This window comes from Dromiciops gliroides, chromosome 2 (genome assembly GCF_019393635.1).
Source record: "Dromiciops gliroides isolate mDroGli1 chromosome 2, mDroGli1.pri, whole genome shotgun sequence".
NCBI lineage: Eukaryota > Metazoa > Chordata > Mammalia > Microbiotheria > Microbiotheriidae > Dromiciops > Dromiciops gliroides.
In genome coordinates this window covers 427,877,698-427,898,793 of record NC_057862.1, presented here as the reverse complement: position 1 = coordinate 427,898,793, position 21,096 = coordinate 427,877,698, and the positions used below count along the sequence as shown (strand labels likewise).

General features: G+C 42.4%; 1 protein-coding gene across 7 annotated transcripts in view; it reads left to right on the top strand.

Annotated features, from left to right (window-relative positions):
- VAV2 (vav guanine nucleotide exchange factor 2) overlaps nucleotides 1-21,096 on the top strand; it is a 453,394-nt gene that overhangs the window by 387,215 nt on the left and 45,083 nt on the right. For all 7 annotated transcript variants that reach the window (XM_043987096.1, XM_043987093.1, XM_043987091.1 and 4 more), the window contains 3 exons: nucleotides 18,308-18,407; nucleotides 18,725-18,820; nucleotides 19,377-19,445. In XM_043987096.1, the coding sequence (XP_043843031.1) occupies nucleotides 18,308-18,407; nucleotides 18,725-18,820; nucleotides 19,377-19,445 (265 nt within the window). The remainder of the gene's footprint in view (nucleotides 1-18,307; nucleotides 18,408-18,724; nucleotides 18,821-19,376; nucleotides 19,446-21,096) is intronic.

The following is a 21,096-nucleotide window of genomic DNA, read 5'->3' as shown; positions in this document are numbered from 1 at the left end:
TCATTTTTATTTAAAGTATTGAGTTCTAAATTCTTTCCCTCTATCCCTCCCTCTCCAGGTTGGTAAGCAATCAGATATAGGTTATACATGTGCAATTATGTAAAACATTACCATATTATTCATTTTGTATAAGAAAATGAATAAAAGAAAAAATGAAAGAAAGTGAAAAACAGGATGCTTCAGTCTGTGTTCAATCAATATCAGTTCTTTCTTTGGAGGTGGAATAGTATGCTTCCTCATTAGTCCTTTGGGATTGTCTTGGATCATTGTATTGTTGAGGATAGTTAAGTCATTCACAATTCTTCATCAAACAATATTGCTTTTACTGTGCACAACATTCTCCTGGTTCTCCTCACTTCACTATGCATCAGTTCATATAAGTCTTTCCAGACCTTTCTGAAATCATCCTCCTTGTCATTTCCTATAGCACAATAACATTCCATCATAATCATATTCCACAGCTTGTTTAGCCATTGCCCAGTTGATGGACATTCCTTTGATTTCCAATTCTTAGCCACCACAAAAAGAGCTGCTATAAATATTTTTTTACAAATAGGTGTTTTTCTCTTTTGGGGGATGTCTTTGGGATATAAACCTAGCAGAGGTATTGCTGGATCAAATGTATGCACATTTTTATAGTCCTTTGGGCATAGTTCCAAATTGTTCTCCAGAATGGTTGGATCCATTCTCAATTCCACCAACACTGGATTAACATCCCAGTTTTTCTACATCTGGGAGAGGATTATTTGAATGGGGAGAGGGTGTTTTTGTATATTTTCTATACCACAAATGTTGTGAAGGTAGAAATGAGAAGATGTGACAATTAATTGGAAGGGGGAGAAAGATGGGGGAAGGGCAGGGGGAGGAGAAAAATCAAGGATGACATCAAGGTTGCCAATCTGGTTGCTTGTGAAGATGATGATTACCCTTGACAATAACAGGGAAATTCAGAGTAGGAGAGGGTTTGGGGTGGGCTAGAAGTGGAGATAATGAATTGTTTTGGATATTGTCTTTTATTAATTTGAGGTGACTATGGTACATCCAATTCAAAATGTCTACTATATGGCGATATAGGACTGGGTCTTAGGGAAGAGGCTAGATATATAGATCTGGGAGTTATCAACATAGAGATGATATGGCAATATGTTTTTTCTGACTACACATGTATAACCTATGTCATTGTTTTCCTTCTCAATGAGGGGGATGGGATGGGGGAGAGAATTTGGAACTCAAAATTTTTGGGGAAAGAATGTTGAAATTTGTTTTTACATGTAATTTGGGGAAATAAAATATTCAATTCAATTCAATTTTATTATTTATTTATTTATTTTGTTTGTTTGGTTTTGGTTTTGTGGGGCAATGGGGATTAAGTGACTTGCCCAGGGTCACACAGCTAGTAAGTCTCAAGTGTCTGAGACCAGATTAGAACTCAGATCCTCCTTGAATCCAGGTCTGGTGCTTTATCCACTGCACCACCTAGCTGTCTCCTCAATTAAATTAAATTAAAATATTCCTAGGAGTTTTCCTTTTGGGATCTCTTTCTGGAAGTGATTGGAGGATTCTTTCAATTTCTATTTTAGCTTCTTCTTCTAGAATTTCAGGGCAATTTTCCCTGAGAATATCTTGGAAGATGATGTTTAAGCTCTTTCCTTGATCATGGTTTTCAGGTAGACCAATAATTCTCAAATTATCTTTCCTGGACCTATTTTCAGGTCAGCAGTTTTTCCCAGAAGATATTTCACATTGCCCTCTATTTTTTTATTCATTTGGATTTGCTTTATTGTGTCTTGGTTTCTCATAAAGTCACTGGCTTCCATTTGTTCAATCCTCATTCTTAGGCAATTATTTTCATCAGAGAGCTTTTGTACCTCCTTTTCCATTTGGCCGATTTGACTTTTCAAGCTGCTAACTTTTTTCTCATGTCTTTCCTGCTTCACCTTCATTTCTCTTTCCATTTCTCCTCTACCTCTCTAACTTTATCTTCAAAGTCCTTTTTGAGCACCTCTATGGCCTGAGACTAATTCATATTTTTCTTGGAAGCTTTAGATATAGGGGCTATGATGTTGACATCTTCCTCTGAGGGTGCACCTCGGTCTTCCTTATTACTGAAAAAACGTTCTATGGTCCTCACCTTTTTCTGTCTGCTCATCTTGCCTTTCTTTTACTTGACTTTTAGCTCCTTAAAGTGGGGCACTGTTTCCAGTCTGCAGTATCCCAAGCTTCAGAAGTCCCAGGTGGTATAATTTAAGGAGGATCAGGTTCTTTACTCGCCTGGCCTGTTCCCTGGTCCATAGATGACCCCAGACCAACTTGCTAATCAACCAGCTTTGTGTGTTGTTGTTAGCTTCGATGAGCCTGTGCCCCTCCCTGACCTGGGCCACTGTTCCTCAAGCCTACCTCCTGGTTCTCAGCAGGGGTGAAAAATCCAAGTTCTGCATCAGCACCAGCATAGATCCCTGTAGTCTCCCCCCCTGCCCAGGGCTCAGTCCTCTCACCAGACTGTGAGCTTAGTTCCAGATGACACTGGCACTTCAGCTGATTCAGAGGCTCTGGGGGTCTTCTTCTCTGGTGAGGCCCTCCTGGGACTGGATCTGTGTCAGGGTGACTGTGGGGTTGGGCTTGACTCCTGTATCAATCAGCACAGCAGCTCCCTCCTTCTGCCCTTCCAAGCCATTCTTGGTTAGAAGATGATTTCAGCACATTCTTCTGTGAGTTTTGCTGCTCCAGGCATTTTCCTATGGTGTTATTTGGATGTTTTTTGCAGTGATCGTATCATGAATTCAAGAGCTCACTGCCTTTCCTCCACCATCTCCTAGGAATATTATAGCCAAATTTCAGAGCTCTCAGGTCAAGGAGAAAATAGTGCAAGCTGCCAAAAAGAAAGAATTCAAGTACTGTGGAGCCCCAGTCAGGATAGCACAAGATCTAGCAGCTTCTACATTAAAGGATCAGAGGGTATGGAATATGATATTCCAGAGGGCAAAGGAAATGGGATTACAAGCAATAATAACCTACCCAGCAAAACTCAGCATAATCTTTCAGCAGAAAAAATGGGACTTTAATGAAAAAGAAGACTTTCAGATATTTGTGATGAAAAGACCTGAACTGAATGGCAAATTTGACTTTCCAATACAAGACCCTAGAGAACCATAAAAAATTGGAGGTGGGGGTCATACTTGGGGTCTTAGAGTGGGCGACTGTCTTGTGTCTGAGGCCGGGTTTTGGCTGGGATCCCCCTGGGTCCAGGGGTGATGCTTTGTCCACTGTGTCACCTAGCTAGGTGATGACATCTTTAGGGTTAAATTGAGGGGTGAAGGGAATGCCCTGGGGGAGGGGGAAGGGCAGAAGTGAAATCCTACTTGAAAGAAACAGGAAAAGGCTTATGGAGTAGGGGAAGAGATAGGAGAGGAGCAGGGCAGTAAATGAATTTTACACTCATCAGAAAAGGCTCAAAGACCTTAAACTCATCAGAGCTGCCTATAAAATAAAAAAAAATAAATTAAAATAGAGATCATAATTGAATCCAAGGGAGTTGATGAGATCACCAAAGTAAAACAATGTAGAGAAAAAAAACAAGGAAGCCTGAGACAGGGACTTGGAGGACAACTACAGTTACCATGACATGCATAAAAATCCAGCAGAAGAGAATAAGAACAGTAGTCAGAAAAAAAGGAGAACCCGGAAAGATCAGCATCCTGATGACCCAGAGAAGAGAGTATGTGTCTAGGAGGGGGAGGTGATCAGCAATGACAAATGCTGCAGAAAGGTCAAGAAGGATGATTGAGAAAAGGATGTTAGATTGAACAGTCAAAGAGATCTCGGTAACTTTAGAGAGGGAGCTTTTTACTGGTTTCCAATTGGGAACCAGTCTACAGAGGGTTTAGAAGAATAGGAAAGGAGAGGAAGTGGAATCACCTAGTACTGACGTCCTTTGCAAGAAGTCTAACCAAGAAGGGGAGGAGAGATATAGACTGATAGGTAGCAGAGTTGGAGAATCTCATCTGGGCTTTTTAAAATGATGAGGGAGACATAGGAATGTTTGTGGGCAGCAGGGAAGGAACTAGTAAATAAGGAGAGATTGAAGATTAGAGAGAGTGAAGGTATTGGTGGGTTCAGTCTGCTGGAGAAAATGGAAAGAGAAGGGATCAAGGGTGAATATAGAGAGGGTTGGCCTTGGGAAAGACAAGGGCTACTTCTTTAGAGACTGGAAAAAATAGTGATGGATGATCTCAGAGGAATGTGAAGGAGAAAGGGAAAAGAGAGCTCTAGGTGAGCGACCCCATTTTTCTTCTGTGCAGTATGAGGTAAAGTTTTATATTTCATTTTAGAGGCTAATAGAGGGTCACTGGAGCTTATTGAGTGAGTGTGAGGTGATTTGGTCAGACCTATACATTAGCAAAATCACTTTGGCAATTTTGTTCCCAAGGGTTGAGAGGGAAGGGTCAGGGATGCATTAAATTTATATACCTTAATTTTTCAGTCTTTCCCAATTGATGGACATTTTGTTCCTCACTTCCATAAAGAGTGCTGCTATGTTTTGGGTTTTTTTTAAATCTGTTGGACCTTTTCCCCTCTCTTTAACTTTCTTGGGGGGGGGGTATATTCTAACTGTGGGATTTTTGTATCAAATTATAGAGAGTTTAGTCACTTTTCTTGCATAATTCCAAATTGAAATCAGAACACTTGGATCATGGATGTATTTGATCATTTCAAAGTTTCATCAACTGTGAATCAGTCTGACTATCTTCCCACTGCTTCCTCCAAAATGGATTGTTCTCATCTTTTCTCATTTTTGCAATTTTGCACAAAGTGAGGTAAATCCACAACATTGTTTTAATTCACGTTTCTTACTATTAGTGATTTGGGGCATACTTTCATGTAGCAATTTATAGTTCCAACTGACTTTTATAAAGCGGGGGGTGTCCATCACCCCACACCTGGAACTCACATGACCAACAGCAGTTGTTTTGAAGAGATCACTAGTTTGGAGGCTGCTGAGCCATCCTGGAACCTGCCCAGTAAAGGGATGCAAAGCCCTGCATAATGAACCTGATATGGGAACCTGGCTTTGGCCAAGGCCTGAAGAAATTGCCTGACAGACTTGGGGTTCATCCAGCTGTTTAAGCCACAATGAGGAGAACATTCTCTGTTATGTCTTACTCAGCTGATCCCTCTTAAACATAGGCTTTTCCTGGAATGTTCTTTGTAAAGCTACCTCCCTCAAGGGATTCTCCTTCTCTATAACTGGGGCACTGGCTACTTCCTGACAGGACTGTTTGGCCCTTCATGGGGCCAAGGCGGGATGGATCTTGTAGCCTTGAGAAAGTGGGGGAACTTTGTCCTATTGGCCCTTTCCCTTGCAGTGGAGCCTTAGCTCCACTGGTAGGGCTACCAAGGGGCAGAGTGGTGCAAGGGGCTTTCCTCTTCATGGTTGCCATCTGTAAGGGGTTAAAATTCTAGCTAGTCTGTCTAAAATATCTAATGAGTGGTAGCCAATAAATTATAGGCTTTAGCAAGAGTTTAGACTTTTAAGCATTTGTTAAGGAGAATAAGAATTTGGTGAAGAGAGAGAGAAAGGTCTAAATTCATCTATCTATCAAAGGGAGAGCACATTTTAGCTCCACTCTCCACAAGAGTCCTCACGAAAAGAGAGTGAGCTACACCTCCTTCATCTCACAAGCCTCCTGTGAAACTGGGAACATCCACTTGCATACACAGCTCCAAGCTAATTGGCTGGTAGCCTTGATTGACAGTACCTATGAGCAAACGTTACTTTCTGACACCAAGGAACTTGACCACATGGCTTGCCCTCGGATGCCTTCTCCTCTTGGCAGAGCTTTCCTACAGTAACTCTCCAGAAGGTGGCAGGCATCATTCCAATCGTTACAGTGGGCAGGGGGGTGGGGGGCAGTATAGTGAGGCTACCTAGCTGACTTTGAGAGATCAACTCATTCCAACCAGGCAAAATCCAGACATAACTGCTTGCCCTCTGCATGCTAGGTGATGCTTTTCCAGGCCTCTGTGACACTGAAACCTGGATACAACTTGGCACATCCATCCCTAAAATAAACTACAACTTGGGCAGCTAGATGGTGCAGTGGATAGAGCACCTGCCCTGGATTCAGGAGGACCTGAGTTCAAATCCAACCTCAGACACTTAACACTTACTAGCTGTGTGACCCTGGGCAAGTCACTTAATCCCAATTGCCTCACCAAAAATAAATAAATAAATAAATAAAATAAAATAAAATAAAAACTACAGCTTGAAATCTAATGTCAGCTGACAATAAAGCACCAAGGAGATACTGTCCACTTAGGCTGATCCTGCCTGTCTCTTCCCCACCCATCTTCTTCATTCTCATGCCTTATTTAGGCTTCTGTTTTCTTAGTTGGAACTAAGAGAGATCCAGTTTACATACCATTTTCTCCCACCTCTAATTCTTCCCCATGACTTTTTACCTTTCTAAATCCTAGCTGTCTTTCAAGGACCAGTTAAAAATCTCACCTCTTCAATGACATCTTTCTTCTATCCTCCTGCCCATGGTGATCTCTTCCTCCTTTGAACTCCCATGGGGCATACACTTTCTCACTTGTTTTGTACTCAGTACATATTGCCCAGTATTGATACTTATTGTCACTGTGATATATATAATAAAAAGAATTGGATTTGGAGTCAAAGAGCTTGGGTTTAAATCTTCGGTCTACTACTTATTGCCTAAGTCACCTTGGACAAGGCACTTTGTTCTCTCTTGACCCCAGTTTCCTCATCTTTTAAAAGGAGAGGTTTGGATGCGATGACCTCTACAGCTTCTTCCAGTTTTACATCTAGGGTCCTATGACTGGGTGAGCTCCAAGGTCCTCTCAGCTGAATCTTTTTATCTGCATACATCATCTCCCACCTGGCACTCCCAAGTTCAGTGCTCTCTCCCCTGCATCATCCTCCTGCCTGACATTGGGTGGGGGTGGGGAGCAGCCAACCCAACTTGGGATGGATACAATTATTTTATATCTGATGGACTCTCTTGTGAAGGGCATTGGGCCTGTCTTTTCCTCAACCCCTTACACCTACATTGGGTTAAAGATCTAGTTACAAGTGATGACATGGGAAGGTGCTATTGGTCTTAGTGGTTTACCCAAGAGTTAGTCCTTATTTGGGCGGGTCCATATTAACATGTTTACACCTAGTGTTGGGATGTCAGCCTTATGGTATCATGAAATAAATGTTCACCTGCAAATATTTCTGGTTGTCTAATGTAGAAATATTTTAAATGACTAAGCCTAATTTGGGGGCTAATCTGACTGGAGGACTAATCTGGGGACTTTTGACTATTTGGCTATCTGACTGCTATTAACTTAGCATGGGCCATTTATAAAGTTCCACCACACTGCTCCACTCCCAAAATGATAAGCAAAATATTAAGAAGCCTCTTAAATAAATAATCAAAGCAGAGTTTATTTGTGAGATACTATTTAAAATTAAGAATACAGGGAAATAAAATGTACGACCTGACTGCATTGCGGTGCGTCTCTTTCCACTTTGTCTCTTTCCCACCTGCTGCGCCTGGAACTTCTAATCTTGTCCACCCAGTCTCTCTATCTTGTCCTTCCCCCTTCTGAGTCTTGTCTGCCAGCCTCCTCCTCTTGTCGGTCCTAGTCCTTTAGCCTTCTCCTGTGCCCTTGTAGCCCTGTCTCTCATCTTACTCCCCAGTCGGTCTCTCTCTCTCTCTCTGTATACATATATATAATCTTTCTTTTCTCCACTCAAATCTCGGGGCTTTTTGCACCCACACACCACGCTAATCTGCCAGTCAGGGCTGGGGCTGGCGGGGAATGCTCGAGCATCCCGTGCCTCAGCACAGGCTACGCCAGAGCCCTGGCCTGGATAAGCCCAGAATCTCTCGGATAGCTCCGCTCAGGATGGAGGGAGCTAGTGCACCATCCCCTCAGCTGTCTGACCTAGCGTCTTGTACAGCCCATGGGGCTTTTTGGCTTAGCTGAAGCAGAGGGGGGGGGGGCACCAACACCTCCCACACAGAAGAGACCCTGAGGGCCTAAGGCTTTCTAATCTCAGCCTAAAGGTAGGATCCCCAAATCAAAATAAATTTCCACACTAAGAATATTTCATCTAAATAAACTCAATATTGGAAAGCCAACCTGTGTACCCATTTATATCTCCATATTCATGATTGCTGTCCAGCTAGGTGGTACAGTGGATGAAAGCACTGAGCCTGGAGTCAGGAAGACCATAGTTCAAATTTGGCTTCTGAAACTAGTTTTGTGACCCTGAGCAAGTTACTTAACCTTGATCTGTCTCAGTTTCCCCATCTGTAAAATGGGAATAATAATAGCACCTACCTCCCAGGGTTGTTGTAAGGATCAAATGAGATAATAATTGTAAAGCACTTAAGATGGTGCCTGGCACATAAATAATGTCAGTCCTTCTTGTTCTACTCGTAGCTATATCCCTTACAAGATCAGTAAAATGAGAGAGATGGACTAGAGCTGGGCTTCTTAACCATTTTTTTGTATGTCTTATATCCCTGTCACAGTCTAGTAAAGCCTATGGTCCCCTTATCAAAATATTTTTCAAGACAAAAAATTAAATAAATAGGATTATAAAGAACACTGATTATACTGAAATAAGGATATAATTTTTTTTTTTTGCCATCCAAGTTCAAGAACCCTTTGCTATCTATCCACAGAGCACTCGGACTTCTGTTGCCCCCAAGTTAACCCCTGTACTGCATGGTTTCTAAGGTCCCTTTAAGCTTTTAACAGTCTGTGTTCTGAGATCCTTTCCAGTTCTCATAATCTATATCTTAAGGTCACTTCCAACTTGAACACTCTGAATTCAAAAGCCCATTCCTGTTCTAACATGCTGTGATTTATAACCTCCCTTAGAAAGAGTGTGAAAATCAGAGTTACAAAATGTTCCCAAACTCAGTAACAGTGGAGAGATTCTTCAAGCCTGAGGCAGCTGTTCCTTGTGGGTCAATGGTTCCTTGCCCAGTCTCAAAAGATTTCTGCCAAAGGCTGGCCCAGCTAAAAAGAAAGGTTGGGGATCATCATATTGTGAGAGAAGTGGAAAATGGTCCAAGGGATACAGTAGCTGCACAGACCTAAGGGAAGTTATTCTTCATAATTCAGCAGGCATCCCTGGACAGAACCTTAGTCAGAGTGCAGAGTCCAAAAGAGATGGGTATTTTCCAAAGAAGGACTGGAAAATGCCTACACTTAGTAACTTAGTGAGCATTCTAGATGCCCACCAATGCCAGAGAAAGGATAAAGGAGATACCTTTATGCTTTCTGGCTAGTTCAGGCCATGGGTCACAGAATCTTATACACCTCAGATTCTCTCTCCCTAGGAATTCAGATAGATGCTAGGTATTGGGGGTTTGAAGAGCACATGTTTGATTGCTGTGCTGAGCAGATGGCAGCACCTGCCTCCCTGGTAAGAGACTTAGGCAACTTAATTGACTGGATTCTGTGTGAACTGACTGTTCCAGAATTTTAGAGTGTCTTCTATAAGGTAGCTCAGAGAATAAGCAATAGTTTGAGGATGGGGTTGGGTTGTTAATCAGAGAAAAGGTGCATGAGCCAAAGGGACCTCTGAACCCCAAAGTAGTGCTCTGTGCCCAGGCATCATTATTTAGGGGAGGAGTTGCTTCTTGGAGCATTAAGACTAGTGCCCAAAGCAAGTGACCTGGATAACAAGGGGACAAGACAAGTTCATGCTATGCAAAGAAACATACCACATAGGACTTTGCACATGATTTTGGATTGTAGGCTCATATTTTGTGTTCACTGAATCCTTGTAGCCTGGAGAAGAAAAAGACTTGGGATAGATGCAATCACTCTTTTCAAATATTTGATGGGCTATCTTGGGGAAGAGGGATTAGATTTATTCTGCTTAGCCCAAAAGGGAGGACCAAAACCAGGGAGGTTGATTTTGCCTCACTAGGAAGAGGAGATTCTTAATAATTAAAGCTTTCCAAAAAATTAAATGAGCTGCCTTGGGAAGTAATGAGGTCTCCATCTCTGAATGTTTTCAAGTAGAAGTTAGATGACTACTTGTTGGCTACATTGTAGACATCAGCTCATCAGTATTGCATGACAGTTCCATGACAGCATGCTTCCATAGGTTCTGACTTTTTTTTCCCTTGGTGAGGCATTTGGGGTTAAGTGACTTGCCCAGGGTCACACAGCTACTAAGTGTCAAGTGTCTGAGGCCAGATTTGAACTCAGGTCCTCCTGAGCCAGTGCTCTGTCCACTGCACCACTAGTTGCCCCCTTCCATAGGTTCTGAATGATGGAAGATGCTCTTGTGCTTTCCCAGTCTCCAGTGAAGTGAAGCAGGTCTGTCTGTGTGCTTTCCCCCCTGCTTTTTAGTTTGATGTTTTCAGCAATGTTGTCAGACTCTTTCAATGGAGACAAAAGTAGCATCAAGGTCAGCTACCATGCTGATGGTAAATTATTTAACTTGAAAAGACTACAAGCCAAGACTAAAGTGGAGGGAGAGTTGGTGCATGACTTTTTTGTTCACAGATGATTATACACTCAATGCATCCTCTGAGTCTGAGATGCAACAGATCATGGATTGATTCTCTGCCACTTGTGCTAATTTTGACCTGATGAGAAAAAAAAGGTTTCTCCACCAGCCAGCACCATACCATTCATACGTGAAACCATTGATTGCAGCAACTGGAGAAATATTGAATTCTGTGGATTAGTTCACTTACCTTGGCAGGATACTTTCCAGGGATGTCCACATAGATGATGAGGCTGATGCACATATTGCTAAAGCTAGCTCAGTGTTTGGGAGGCTCTAAAGGAAAGTGTGAGAGAAAAGAAGTCTTAGGCTGCCTACCAAACTGAAGGTCTACAGAGCCATTGTGCTAACCTCATTGTTGTATGCCTGTGAAAGTTGGACAATATATTAGCACCATGCCAAGAAATTGAATTGCTTCCATTTGAATTGTCCTAGGAAGATTCTGAAGATCACCTAGCAAGATAAAGTATTAGACAGTGGGGTCCTTTCTCAAGCTGAACTGCCAGGCATTCAAACTCTGCTGCAGAAAGCACAATTCTCTTAGGTTGGCCATGTTGTTCAAATGTCAAACATATGTTTGCCTAAAAGACTATTTAGAGAGAACTCACACAAAGCAAGTGCTCACACAGAGGTCAAAAGAAGTGATACCAGGACACTCTCAAGATCTTTCTGAACAACTTTGGTATTGAGTATGAGACTCGGGAAACACCGGCACAGCACCGGCACCGGCACAGGATTGCCCAGCATGGTGTGCCCACATCAAAGAAAGGACTGTGCTTTATAAGTAAAGCAGAATTACAGTAGCTCAAAAGAAAAGTGAGATGCACAAATTTAGAGACATCTGTCCTCCAAATGTTCATACGGACTATTTGTGCCTGACCCGTGGTAGAGCCTTTTGAGTTCATATTGGTCTGATCAGCTACAGTCATACACACCATACCCTGACCCCCACATAATGCTGTCATTTTAGTCCTCTTTGAGAATGAAGGACAACAACCAACCATGTAGACAAGATTTTCTGCTCAGATACGGGTTGCATGAGGTCTCTGATTCTATAAAATTGATCAATGAAATAAGTATTTACTAAGTGCCCACTCTGCCTCGCCTCTGATACTTAGTGGCAATGTGACCCCAGGTAAGTCTAGAAGTTATAGAATAGCCACCAATCTTCACTGGTAGAGGGAATTTCTTCATTCAGAATTCCCTACACCAAAAAAAATGTAGGTCAGCACCAAAAATAGCACCTCCTACTTTTGTGCTCATTCTACCCTTTCTTCCCCCTACTTCTGAACTGATTCAAACTCCTTCAAGTTTCCTTTTCTCCTTCTTCCATCTTCTTCCATCACCTTCTCCTTCTCTGCTGTAATGTCCCAGGTGTGATTGGGCACCATTTTAGCCTCTTCCTCATATCTCCTGCCCACAAAAGAGAAGCTAATGCCTTAATATTGGGCTGTGAAGGACTGACTTGCTCCACTCTGAATCAGGAGGGACACTCAGGCCACACAAAGTCCAACAGAGTCACTTTCTTTTTCTACATTAACTTCTTTCTCTGTGGGGACTGAATAGAATGAAGACCTTGCTATCCAGGGGGACTAACTTTTCCAAGCCTCAGACACTCACTCTTGAGTTAATGTAGTCAGGGCACATAGAATACCAGTCGTGATTGCTCTACTCAGTGGATGGCAGAACCTACCTCACTGGGAGGAGAATGAGCCAGCTTCAAGGGCTGAATTATGCATGATCTGAGCCTTTCCTGAGTCTTAAAGTGTCGATCAAGTAACCCAGAGAGGGAGTAAACAATTTTTTTCCTGAGCAGATAAAGAAAGACTTGGCCTATTTAAATTATCTTTAGTGTTAAAAAAAGATTATTTAATCAATATAATTGGGGGTAAAGGAAAAGAAACACTAGGCAAATTGTGCAGACTTTAGCATCTGATCTGGGAATCAGGAGATCTGAATTGTCCTAAATGTGCCACTGACTTCCTTTGTGACTATGGAAAAGTCACTTATCTGAGCTTCACTTTCCTCATTAGTAAAGTGGAAAGAAGTCTTTTTCTTTCTTTTTTTAATGTCACTATTTGTTTTTGAGGCACCTGGATGCAACAGTGGATAGAGAGATGAACCTGAAGTCAGGAAGACTAAGTTCAAATCCCACCTCAGTCACTTACTTCTGTGACCCTGGACAACATATGCAATTTCTGTCAGCCTCAGTTTCTTCATCTGTAAAATCGAAGTAATAATAGCACTTACCTACAAAGGGCATTGTGAGGAAAAAATGAGATAATATTTGTAAAGTACTTTGCAAACCTTAAAGCATTAAATAAATGCTGACTATATTAGTATGTTGTTATTATTTTACTGTTGAATGAGTGAAGAACCACTTATGAGCTCTTCTCTGTGCCAAGCACTGTGTTCAGTGCTAGGGACACAAATACAAAAATAAAAACATTCCCCTGCCCTCAAGGAGCTCCCATTCTGGTTGGGGAAACAACATATATTTGGTAGTTGTGGCTAGGGAAGTGTATTTTAGTCTAGCAAGTTATACAGATGGTGAATAGAGCCAGAGAGGAATGAATGGACACCCTCTCTCCTTCAGTAATGATAGCATTAATTAGCTTATGGTTTCAAACTGGAAAGTAGGGAAGTAGGGTAGGGGAAAGGGAGAGTTTTGTGGCATTGATTTCCTTGTTTAATCATTGTGTTCCTCTCTGATTTTGTGGGGGGGGGGGCAATGAGGGTTAAGTGACTTGCCCAGGGTCACATGGCTAATAAGTTTTAAGTGTCTGAGGCCGGATTTGAACTCAGGTCCTCCTGAATCCAGGGCCAGTGCCTTATCCACTGTGACACGTAGCCTGCCCCCTCCTCTCTGATATTTTGATAATGCATCTTCACCTTTTTTGACTTCAGTTTGATGATATGCCTGATCAGCTTGAGAATAACTAAAATTCAGGTTGGCTACTTTCTTCTACTCAACTGTGAATGAGTGCAAAAGAAGGTGGTTTGAGTATGGATCAGGAGTTAGACTGCACCATATCTCTGGAGTGTTATAGAAGATTTATGGAAGAGTTTATGGAGAAAAATTTCTAGAGTCGATGAGAGGGTCTGGATAGATTGTGTTTTGTAATAGTGAAGGATTTAGATCCATCAGATTATAAAGTTAGAGAAAGTAATGAAAGTCTCCCTAAGCCAAGAGTGGGGACAAAATGAGATCATAGATATAAAAGGGGTTTGGAAAGTCCTTTTGTTACTAGTTTCTTTCATTGCTTTTCTCTAAAACCCAGATTTCCTTACGGTAGAGGTCGGGGATTTTGTCGTGTTGTATTTTAGGAATTCCCCCTCTCGAGGGGAAGTGGGGGGTTTGACTTGGAGGATTGACAAGAACTTTTTAGTTGGGGGGAGTTGGCAGGTTGGAGAGTGACTGTACTTGAGGAGAGATGGGGGAGGAAACCCTAAGGATCAGTGGGTATTGTGACAGCTTTCCTAAGATGGGAGAATTCTGGAAATGCCCCTGCTCCATTCTTGCCTTGAAGGTTTCAAGATTTCCTGAGTAATAGAGGGGCAGGAATGGGCAGCTCAGTGACATTTAATACCTGATTACGCAAAGGTTTGTTCTGCCCAGACACAGCCGGCTGGGCACTAGAGAGAGATCGAGCATGCTATGAGTATTGTTTGCAGTGCCAAGGGGTGGGAATCTGGAGTAAAGGGCTTTTACTGGGCCGGCAGCTGTTTAAATCCTCTTTATTGTCCTTCCCCTCCTTCCTCCCCAATTCCACACGTGTGGGAAGCCACTAAAACTTGCTTATGTTCTGAAAAGAAAGATCCTTCCAACCAATTTGAAGAATTTGAGTGTGTATGGTTTTATTCTGTTTTGTTTTAAATCAGCCTCTGCATCAAGATTCCCAGTTTAATACCACATTTGCCTAAGCTAAGGCCAAAGGTCAGCTCCTGGGTTAAACCTCTTACACAGCTGTAAGAAGCAGGCTCATGCAGCGATGGTGACATTGTACATTGCCACAGTATTGTGAAGCAGTTTATGTTTCACTAAATAGTTTTAGACAAGACAGGAACTTTTCTTGCCAAATCTTTTCCCATTGACTTTTTGCATTCTCCTGCCACACAGTGGCTTCTTCAAAGTCAAACTTAGCCAGATGTGACAGCGAGTGAGAGGTGCTGGGCAGAAGCAGCAGTTTCTTCCATCCATGCATGGTGTATGCTGTCCATGTGTAGTGAGCTGGGAAGTGTTTCTCGACAAATGCCACCCATGCCCTGAAACAACCTTGCCTGTTACATGTAAAATGATGACATCACTAGAGGCAGAGTGGTGAGTGTAGGGGAAGAACACCGGATTTGAAGTCAGAGGGCCAGTATTCGAAGCTTGGCCCTGATACTACTAATGCCTAGGAAGAATCAGCCTTACAAAGGGCACTGACTCTGGATTCCCAGCTCCTGTGTTCAAATCCTACTTGGAACATTGGGAAACTCACATAATGTCACTGGATCTGTTTCTTTATCTGTATTAACTTAATCAGCAGACAACTGCCAGGTGCCAGGCACTGGGGAAACCAGATGAAAATTGTAAGGTGAGAAGGTTGGATGAGATTGGCCTTTAAGGTCTCTTCCAGCTCTGAATCTATGCTCCTATGACCTGTGTGGCCCTGGGAAAGCCATTTCTTTATTTTAGGCTTCAGTTTCCTCAATTAAAGTAAAGGGGGTTAGATGGAAGATATAGAAGCTAGGTGGCGCAGTGGATAAAGCACCGGCCCGGGATTCAGGAGGACTTGAGTTCAAATCTGGCCTCAGATGCTTGACATTTACTAGCTGTGTGACCCTGGGCAAGTCACTTAACCCTTATTGCCCTGCAAAAAAAAGAAAAGAAAAGAAAGAAAGAGAGAAATAAAGAAAGGAAGGAAGGAAAGAAAAGAAGAAAAAGTCTTTTGATACCAAAGTGTATTCCAGGACTGACCGTTGGTATTACTGTTTTGAGATTGTCTGCCTATGGGTTTAGGAAGCAAGCTTTCAGCTTTGATACAGCAGAAGGATTTGGGGCTCATTCAGCCCTCAAAATGGACTTTTTTTACATCCTTAAGCACTTGGTCAGACCCATTCCCTCCCCTTCCCCCTCAAATATGGGCCTCAAAGAAAAGACACCCCAGCTGCAGCCTTCAGACTATATTTCCTAAGCCAATTTTAGTGTAAGCCACACAATCACAATTAGAGATGGAGAAAGAACGATGAGATCATCTTGTTTGGGTTCCCAGGCATTGCTCCTAGCTTTCCCAGGACACAGGCATAGATGGAAAACCTCCAGGCCTTTGTCCACAGGGCCTAACTATTCCATCATTCTTTGGATCATATTTTGATGCACAGATACATGGTACATGAAGGCCTGGAGCTTTTGAGGGATACTTGCATGAGTAAATTCATCTGATGCTCACAGCTTCCCTGACCTGTATCCCTTGACCAAGGAGAGAGTACATTTTTTTTTTTGGCAGGGCAATGGGGGTTAAGTGACTTGCCCAGGGTCACACAGCTAGTAAGTGTCAAGTGTATGAGGCTGGATTTGAACTCAGGTCCTCCTGACTCCAGGGCCTGTGCTTTATCCACTGCACCATCTAGCTGCCCCCTGGAAGAATACATTTTTGAAAGCACATGTAGAACCATAGTTCTGTAAAGTATTTGTAGTACTGCAATGGGGAACATTCATTCTTTAGGTACTCTTTAAGCTCCTGTGTGCTAGGTACATTAGAAGGGAGAAAGACAAAAGGCAGATCTCCCTGCCCTCAAAGAGCTTCCAATCTAGTCAGGAAACTATATGAACCAAGAGAACAAAAAAGGAGACAATGTAGACTCAAGCTGATTATGTGGTCTAGGTTCTAAGAGTTCAAAGGAAGGAGAATGCACAAGGGACTGGAATTGTTAGGAAGGTTTTCTGCAAGAGAGGGGGGAGGAAGGGAAGGAGTAGGGAGAAAGCATTTCCAGCAAGAAGGAGAAAGAGAATAAGCAAAAGTGGTGGTGGGGGGGGGCATCCCTGCATCTCAGAATTGGAGGAGACCTCCTGATTCTAGTGCCTTGGATCACACCATGATGCACAGCTATATGGTACATGAGGACATGGAGTCTGCAGGGGAAAATTCATTTGTGCTTCCTAATCGCATGCTCACAGCTTCCCTGACCTGCATCCCTTGACCAAGGAAGGAGAAGAAGGAAGAACAGTATGACCTAAATTTGTGTCATGAATCCCCTGTGCTGCATCTCTGACAAGGGGTCCCCTGGCCTCTACTTGAAGACTTTCAATGATTGGAAGCTTGCTACCTCCTGAGGGGCAGCCTTGTCTATGGCTGGGCAGTTCCTGCTGATCTTTACCTGCCTTTTTGCTACTTCTACCCATTGCTGCTAGGTCTGACTTCCAAGAAGTAATTAAAAACCTCTTCCATGTTGCAACCCTTGAGAGTCTTGAATACAGTCCACAAGTCCTGCCTAGAGTCTTCTTTTCTTCAGGTTAAGCATTCACAGTTCCTTCAAGTGACTGATCTATGACAAGACCCCAGGACTGTCAGCATCCTTGTCACTATTTTCTGTGTGTTTTCCAATTTCTTGTTATCTTGCCTAAAATGTGTGGCCCGGAACTAAATACTGTGCTCTAGATAGAATCTGACCAGGAGACAGGTGTCACCTCCCTCATTCTGGCCACTAGAGAAGCCTTAATGCAGTTTAATTAGCATAGATTTTTATGACTATTGTGTTATGTGATTGGTGGATATCAAGCTTAAAATTCCCAAAGGCCCCAGATCTTTTTTTTTTCTTCTTCACATGAACTAGATCTCCATGATTTGCCAATCGTGTACATATATAGGTTGAGGTTGTACAGGTATCTAGAATCCAAATTCATCAGTTTGCAATTATTCCTATCAAATTTTGTCCTTTTAAATTGGATCCATTGTTTGAGTCTGTTGACCTTTTTGGTTAACCTGGTTAGAAGGAAGAAAACTGAGGGTTCTTTGAAGGAGGGAGGGGGAGTAGGATTCGGTTAAGTAGTGTTACAACACTTTGTTGAAGGCCCTAAAAGCAGAGTAGAAAAGTCTGGCCTTGGCGTAGGAGGCTGAGGGGTTGGGGAGAGGAGTGATTCTGGACATATTAAAAAATAGGACTATAAATAATATTGTTATACAATTACATTGTGGCTCACTGCAAATATGTGTATATTATACACATAAATGCACATGCACACAAAAACAGTTTAGTTTTGGTTTGGTTTTTTTTTTTTTTTTTTGGCAGGGCAATGAGGGTTAAGTGACTTGCCCAAGGTCACACAGCTAGTAAGTATCACGTGTCTGAGGCCAGATTTGAACTCAGGTCCTCCTGAATCCAGGGTCTGTGCTTTATCCATTGCGCCACTTAGCTGTTCCCCAAACACAGTTTTAATAGTCAGGAGACATTTTTTAAATGCTTACTATGTCCTAGACACTAAGTGTTGAGGATAGAAAGAAAGGCAAAAACATAGTTCCTACTCTCAAAGATTTCACATTATAATGAGGGAGACAACATGTAAACAACTATATTTACTTACACAAGTGTAAGTGAAAGGTATTGTCAAAGGCCATAGGCTCCAGGTAGGGGTCTATCAATACTAGGAAAGGCTTCTTGCCAAAGGTGGAATTTGACCTGAGTCTTGAAGGAAGACAGGAGATGGAGGTGATGTCAAGTGTTTCTTATTTAATTTCTGATTTCTTTTGGTGTTGGTGTTTTGCTCCCCTTCAGGCTACTGATCTATGGGGAATACTGCAGCCACATGGAGTATGCCCAGAACACCCTGAACCATCTTATTGCCAATCGAGAAGATTTTAGGCAAAAAGTGGAGGTAATGTAGTTGGGGGCAGGTACTTTTGATTCAGTTTTCCTACATTTATAATGTAGCTCTATTTATTACATTTATATTATATATAGATATGTGCTTATAATGTACATCTCTGATGTAGCTCTCACATTGTAAGGTCCATCCAGCTTCAAGAGTCTATGATTTGAAGAATTAGTTAATAGCTTAATCCTTTAATGGAGAGATCTAAGTATGAGAGGTGTACGGGACATTTGTCTCTTTACCCTGGGTCTAAAGAGTAAGAGAGGAGCATGGGGCAACAAAATGAGGCTCACAACATGTTCTTCTATGGTCACTCTTAGGAATGCACCTTGAAAGTCCAAGATGGGAAGTTTAAATTGCAAGATCTGCTAGTGGTACCAATGCAACGGGTTCTGAAATATCATCTCCTCCTGAAGGTAAGTGCCCACCAACCACAGACCTTCTATTGGCATTAGCTTTAAAAGGACCCCGAGATTGGAAACCATCCAATGGATGCATGACACAGAGTGAATGACTCATAACAAAGTCATCATGCATTTGTTAGTTCAGCGTGTTACTTACTGCCTTTTTTGGGGCAACTTGTCACAAGATTAAGGAAATATGTTCAGGTTTATAATCAAATGCTTCTGGGGCAGCTAGATAGCACAGTGGTAAAGCACCGGCCCTGGATTCAGGAGGACCTGAGTTCAAATCCGGCTTCAGACACTTGACGCTTACTAGCTGTGTGACCCTGGGCAAGTCACTTAACCCCCATTGCCCTGCAAAAAACAAAACAAAACAAAAAATAATCAAATGCTTCTGATTTGCCTGTTAGAGGTGAAATATGGTCCTGGGTGGGTGGGTGGCTGTGAAGTCCTATCATTCAGAGCCATGCAGCACAACTTGTTTGTGGCTCAGAACCCATGCCAGAATTGGGGTATGGATAGTGGTGTGTGAAACTGGGGATTAGTAATATTCCCTCAACCCTTTCAGGAACTCCTCAGCCACTCTGCGGATCGTCCAGAGAGACAACAACTCAAGGAGGCACTGGAGGCCATGCAGGTAGCTGGGTTAATTAGGATGGGAGCCAACTTTCTATTGAGAAGTCATAAAGAACACCAACAGTTAGAGCAAGGCTACCCTTAGAACAGGGGTTCTTAACCCTTTTTGTGTGTTGTGCCTGCAACTTTTTGAAGTCTGGTAAAGCCTATGGATTACATCTCAGAATAATGTTTTTAAATTCATAGAATGAAATGTATAGGGTTGCCAAGGAAGCCAAAGGTTAGTTAAAATAGAGGTGAAATTTCCTTCCCATCCATATCCAAGGACCTCCTAAAATCTATCAATTAATCCCTTATAGGAAGGGGGGTTAGTAGAATACTGGTTAAAAATCCCTATGTTAGAACCATTTTTTCTCTAGTCAGTGAAATTTCGAACCAGATGAGTCTGTATTAGATTCCATACCAGGGCCTGCAGTTTCTCAGCAAGACAAACAGGTATGACATTCTCATAGGGAAGACAGGGCCTCTGACATAGTGCATTACATTGAGCTTGTGGTGAAGTCAGCTTCCCTGTCACTGCCAAGTGGCTCTTGAAAGCCTGGGGTATCATGTTATCTGGAACTCAATGTAGTATAGCAAGAAACATGTCTCATGAGAAGCAGCAGGGAGACTGAGAACCTACCTGCAGGATAGATCCTCTAACTCCCCGCCCTCTCTCCCCAGCACCCGCCTAGACATAAGCACACATACATGTACACACACAGAGCACACATACGCATAAACACACTGCTGCCACCATCATTTATTTATTAAATGCCTACAGTAATTTGCTGATCAGGGGGATGTGGCAGTGATAAGATAAACTGTAGTCCCTATATGCATGGAACTGGTCTGGTAGAGGAATAAGACACAAATTGTGTGTGTGCTTGTGTGTTTGGACAACATGAAGTAATGGAAAGAGAACTGGTCTCAGAGCTAGGAGACCTGAATTCATTTCCCACCATCTATTTCTGTCTCTGTCTCTCTTTGTCTCAGTCTCGGTCTCTCTTTCTTTCTGGCTATGTGACCCTGAACAAATCACTCAACCTTTCACCACACTAGGCAAATCTCCGAATCTGGAAATTGCTGAAAAGGTATGGACTTACATTAGTAAAGGAATTCTCTACCCTCCCAGGAAATCAGAAATCCAGTCCCTATCTCTCTCTATATGGGTGGGTGAGCATGGCTACAATATGAGAGAGGTAGTGCAGCCTAGTGGATAGAGGGCGAGCCTTGATTCAGGAAGACACAGGTTCACCTCTAGGTTTGTGCCTCTCAAACCTCCTGGCCATATAATCAGTTTCTCAGTGCCCCCAGGCACTGAGACCAGAAGGGACAGATAAGTCACTGATCTGAATCAGGGGACAGTATTTCCTCACCCTGTGTACCCCACACAGGTGAAATAATAGGTCTAGACTATGTATGGGGGTGGGGAGGGGGTTGTAGATTATGGATAGGAGTTATCAAGTGAGATTATATAAAGTTCTTTGAAAGCCTTAAAGTGCTATATAAATTTCAGATATTATTAATATTATTATAATCCATTTTACAAATGAGGAAGTAAAAGACCACAATCAGAGCTTTGCCCAAGGTTTCACAGTTAGTAAATAAGAGGTAGAATTCAAACCCATGTCCTTGTATTCCACATCCAGTGCCCTTTCTGCTGCATCACT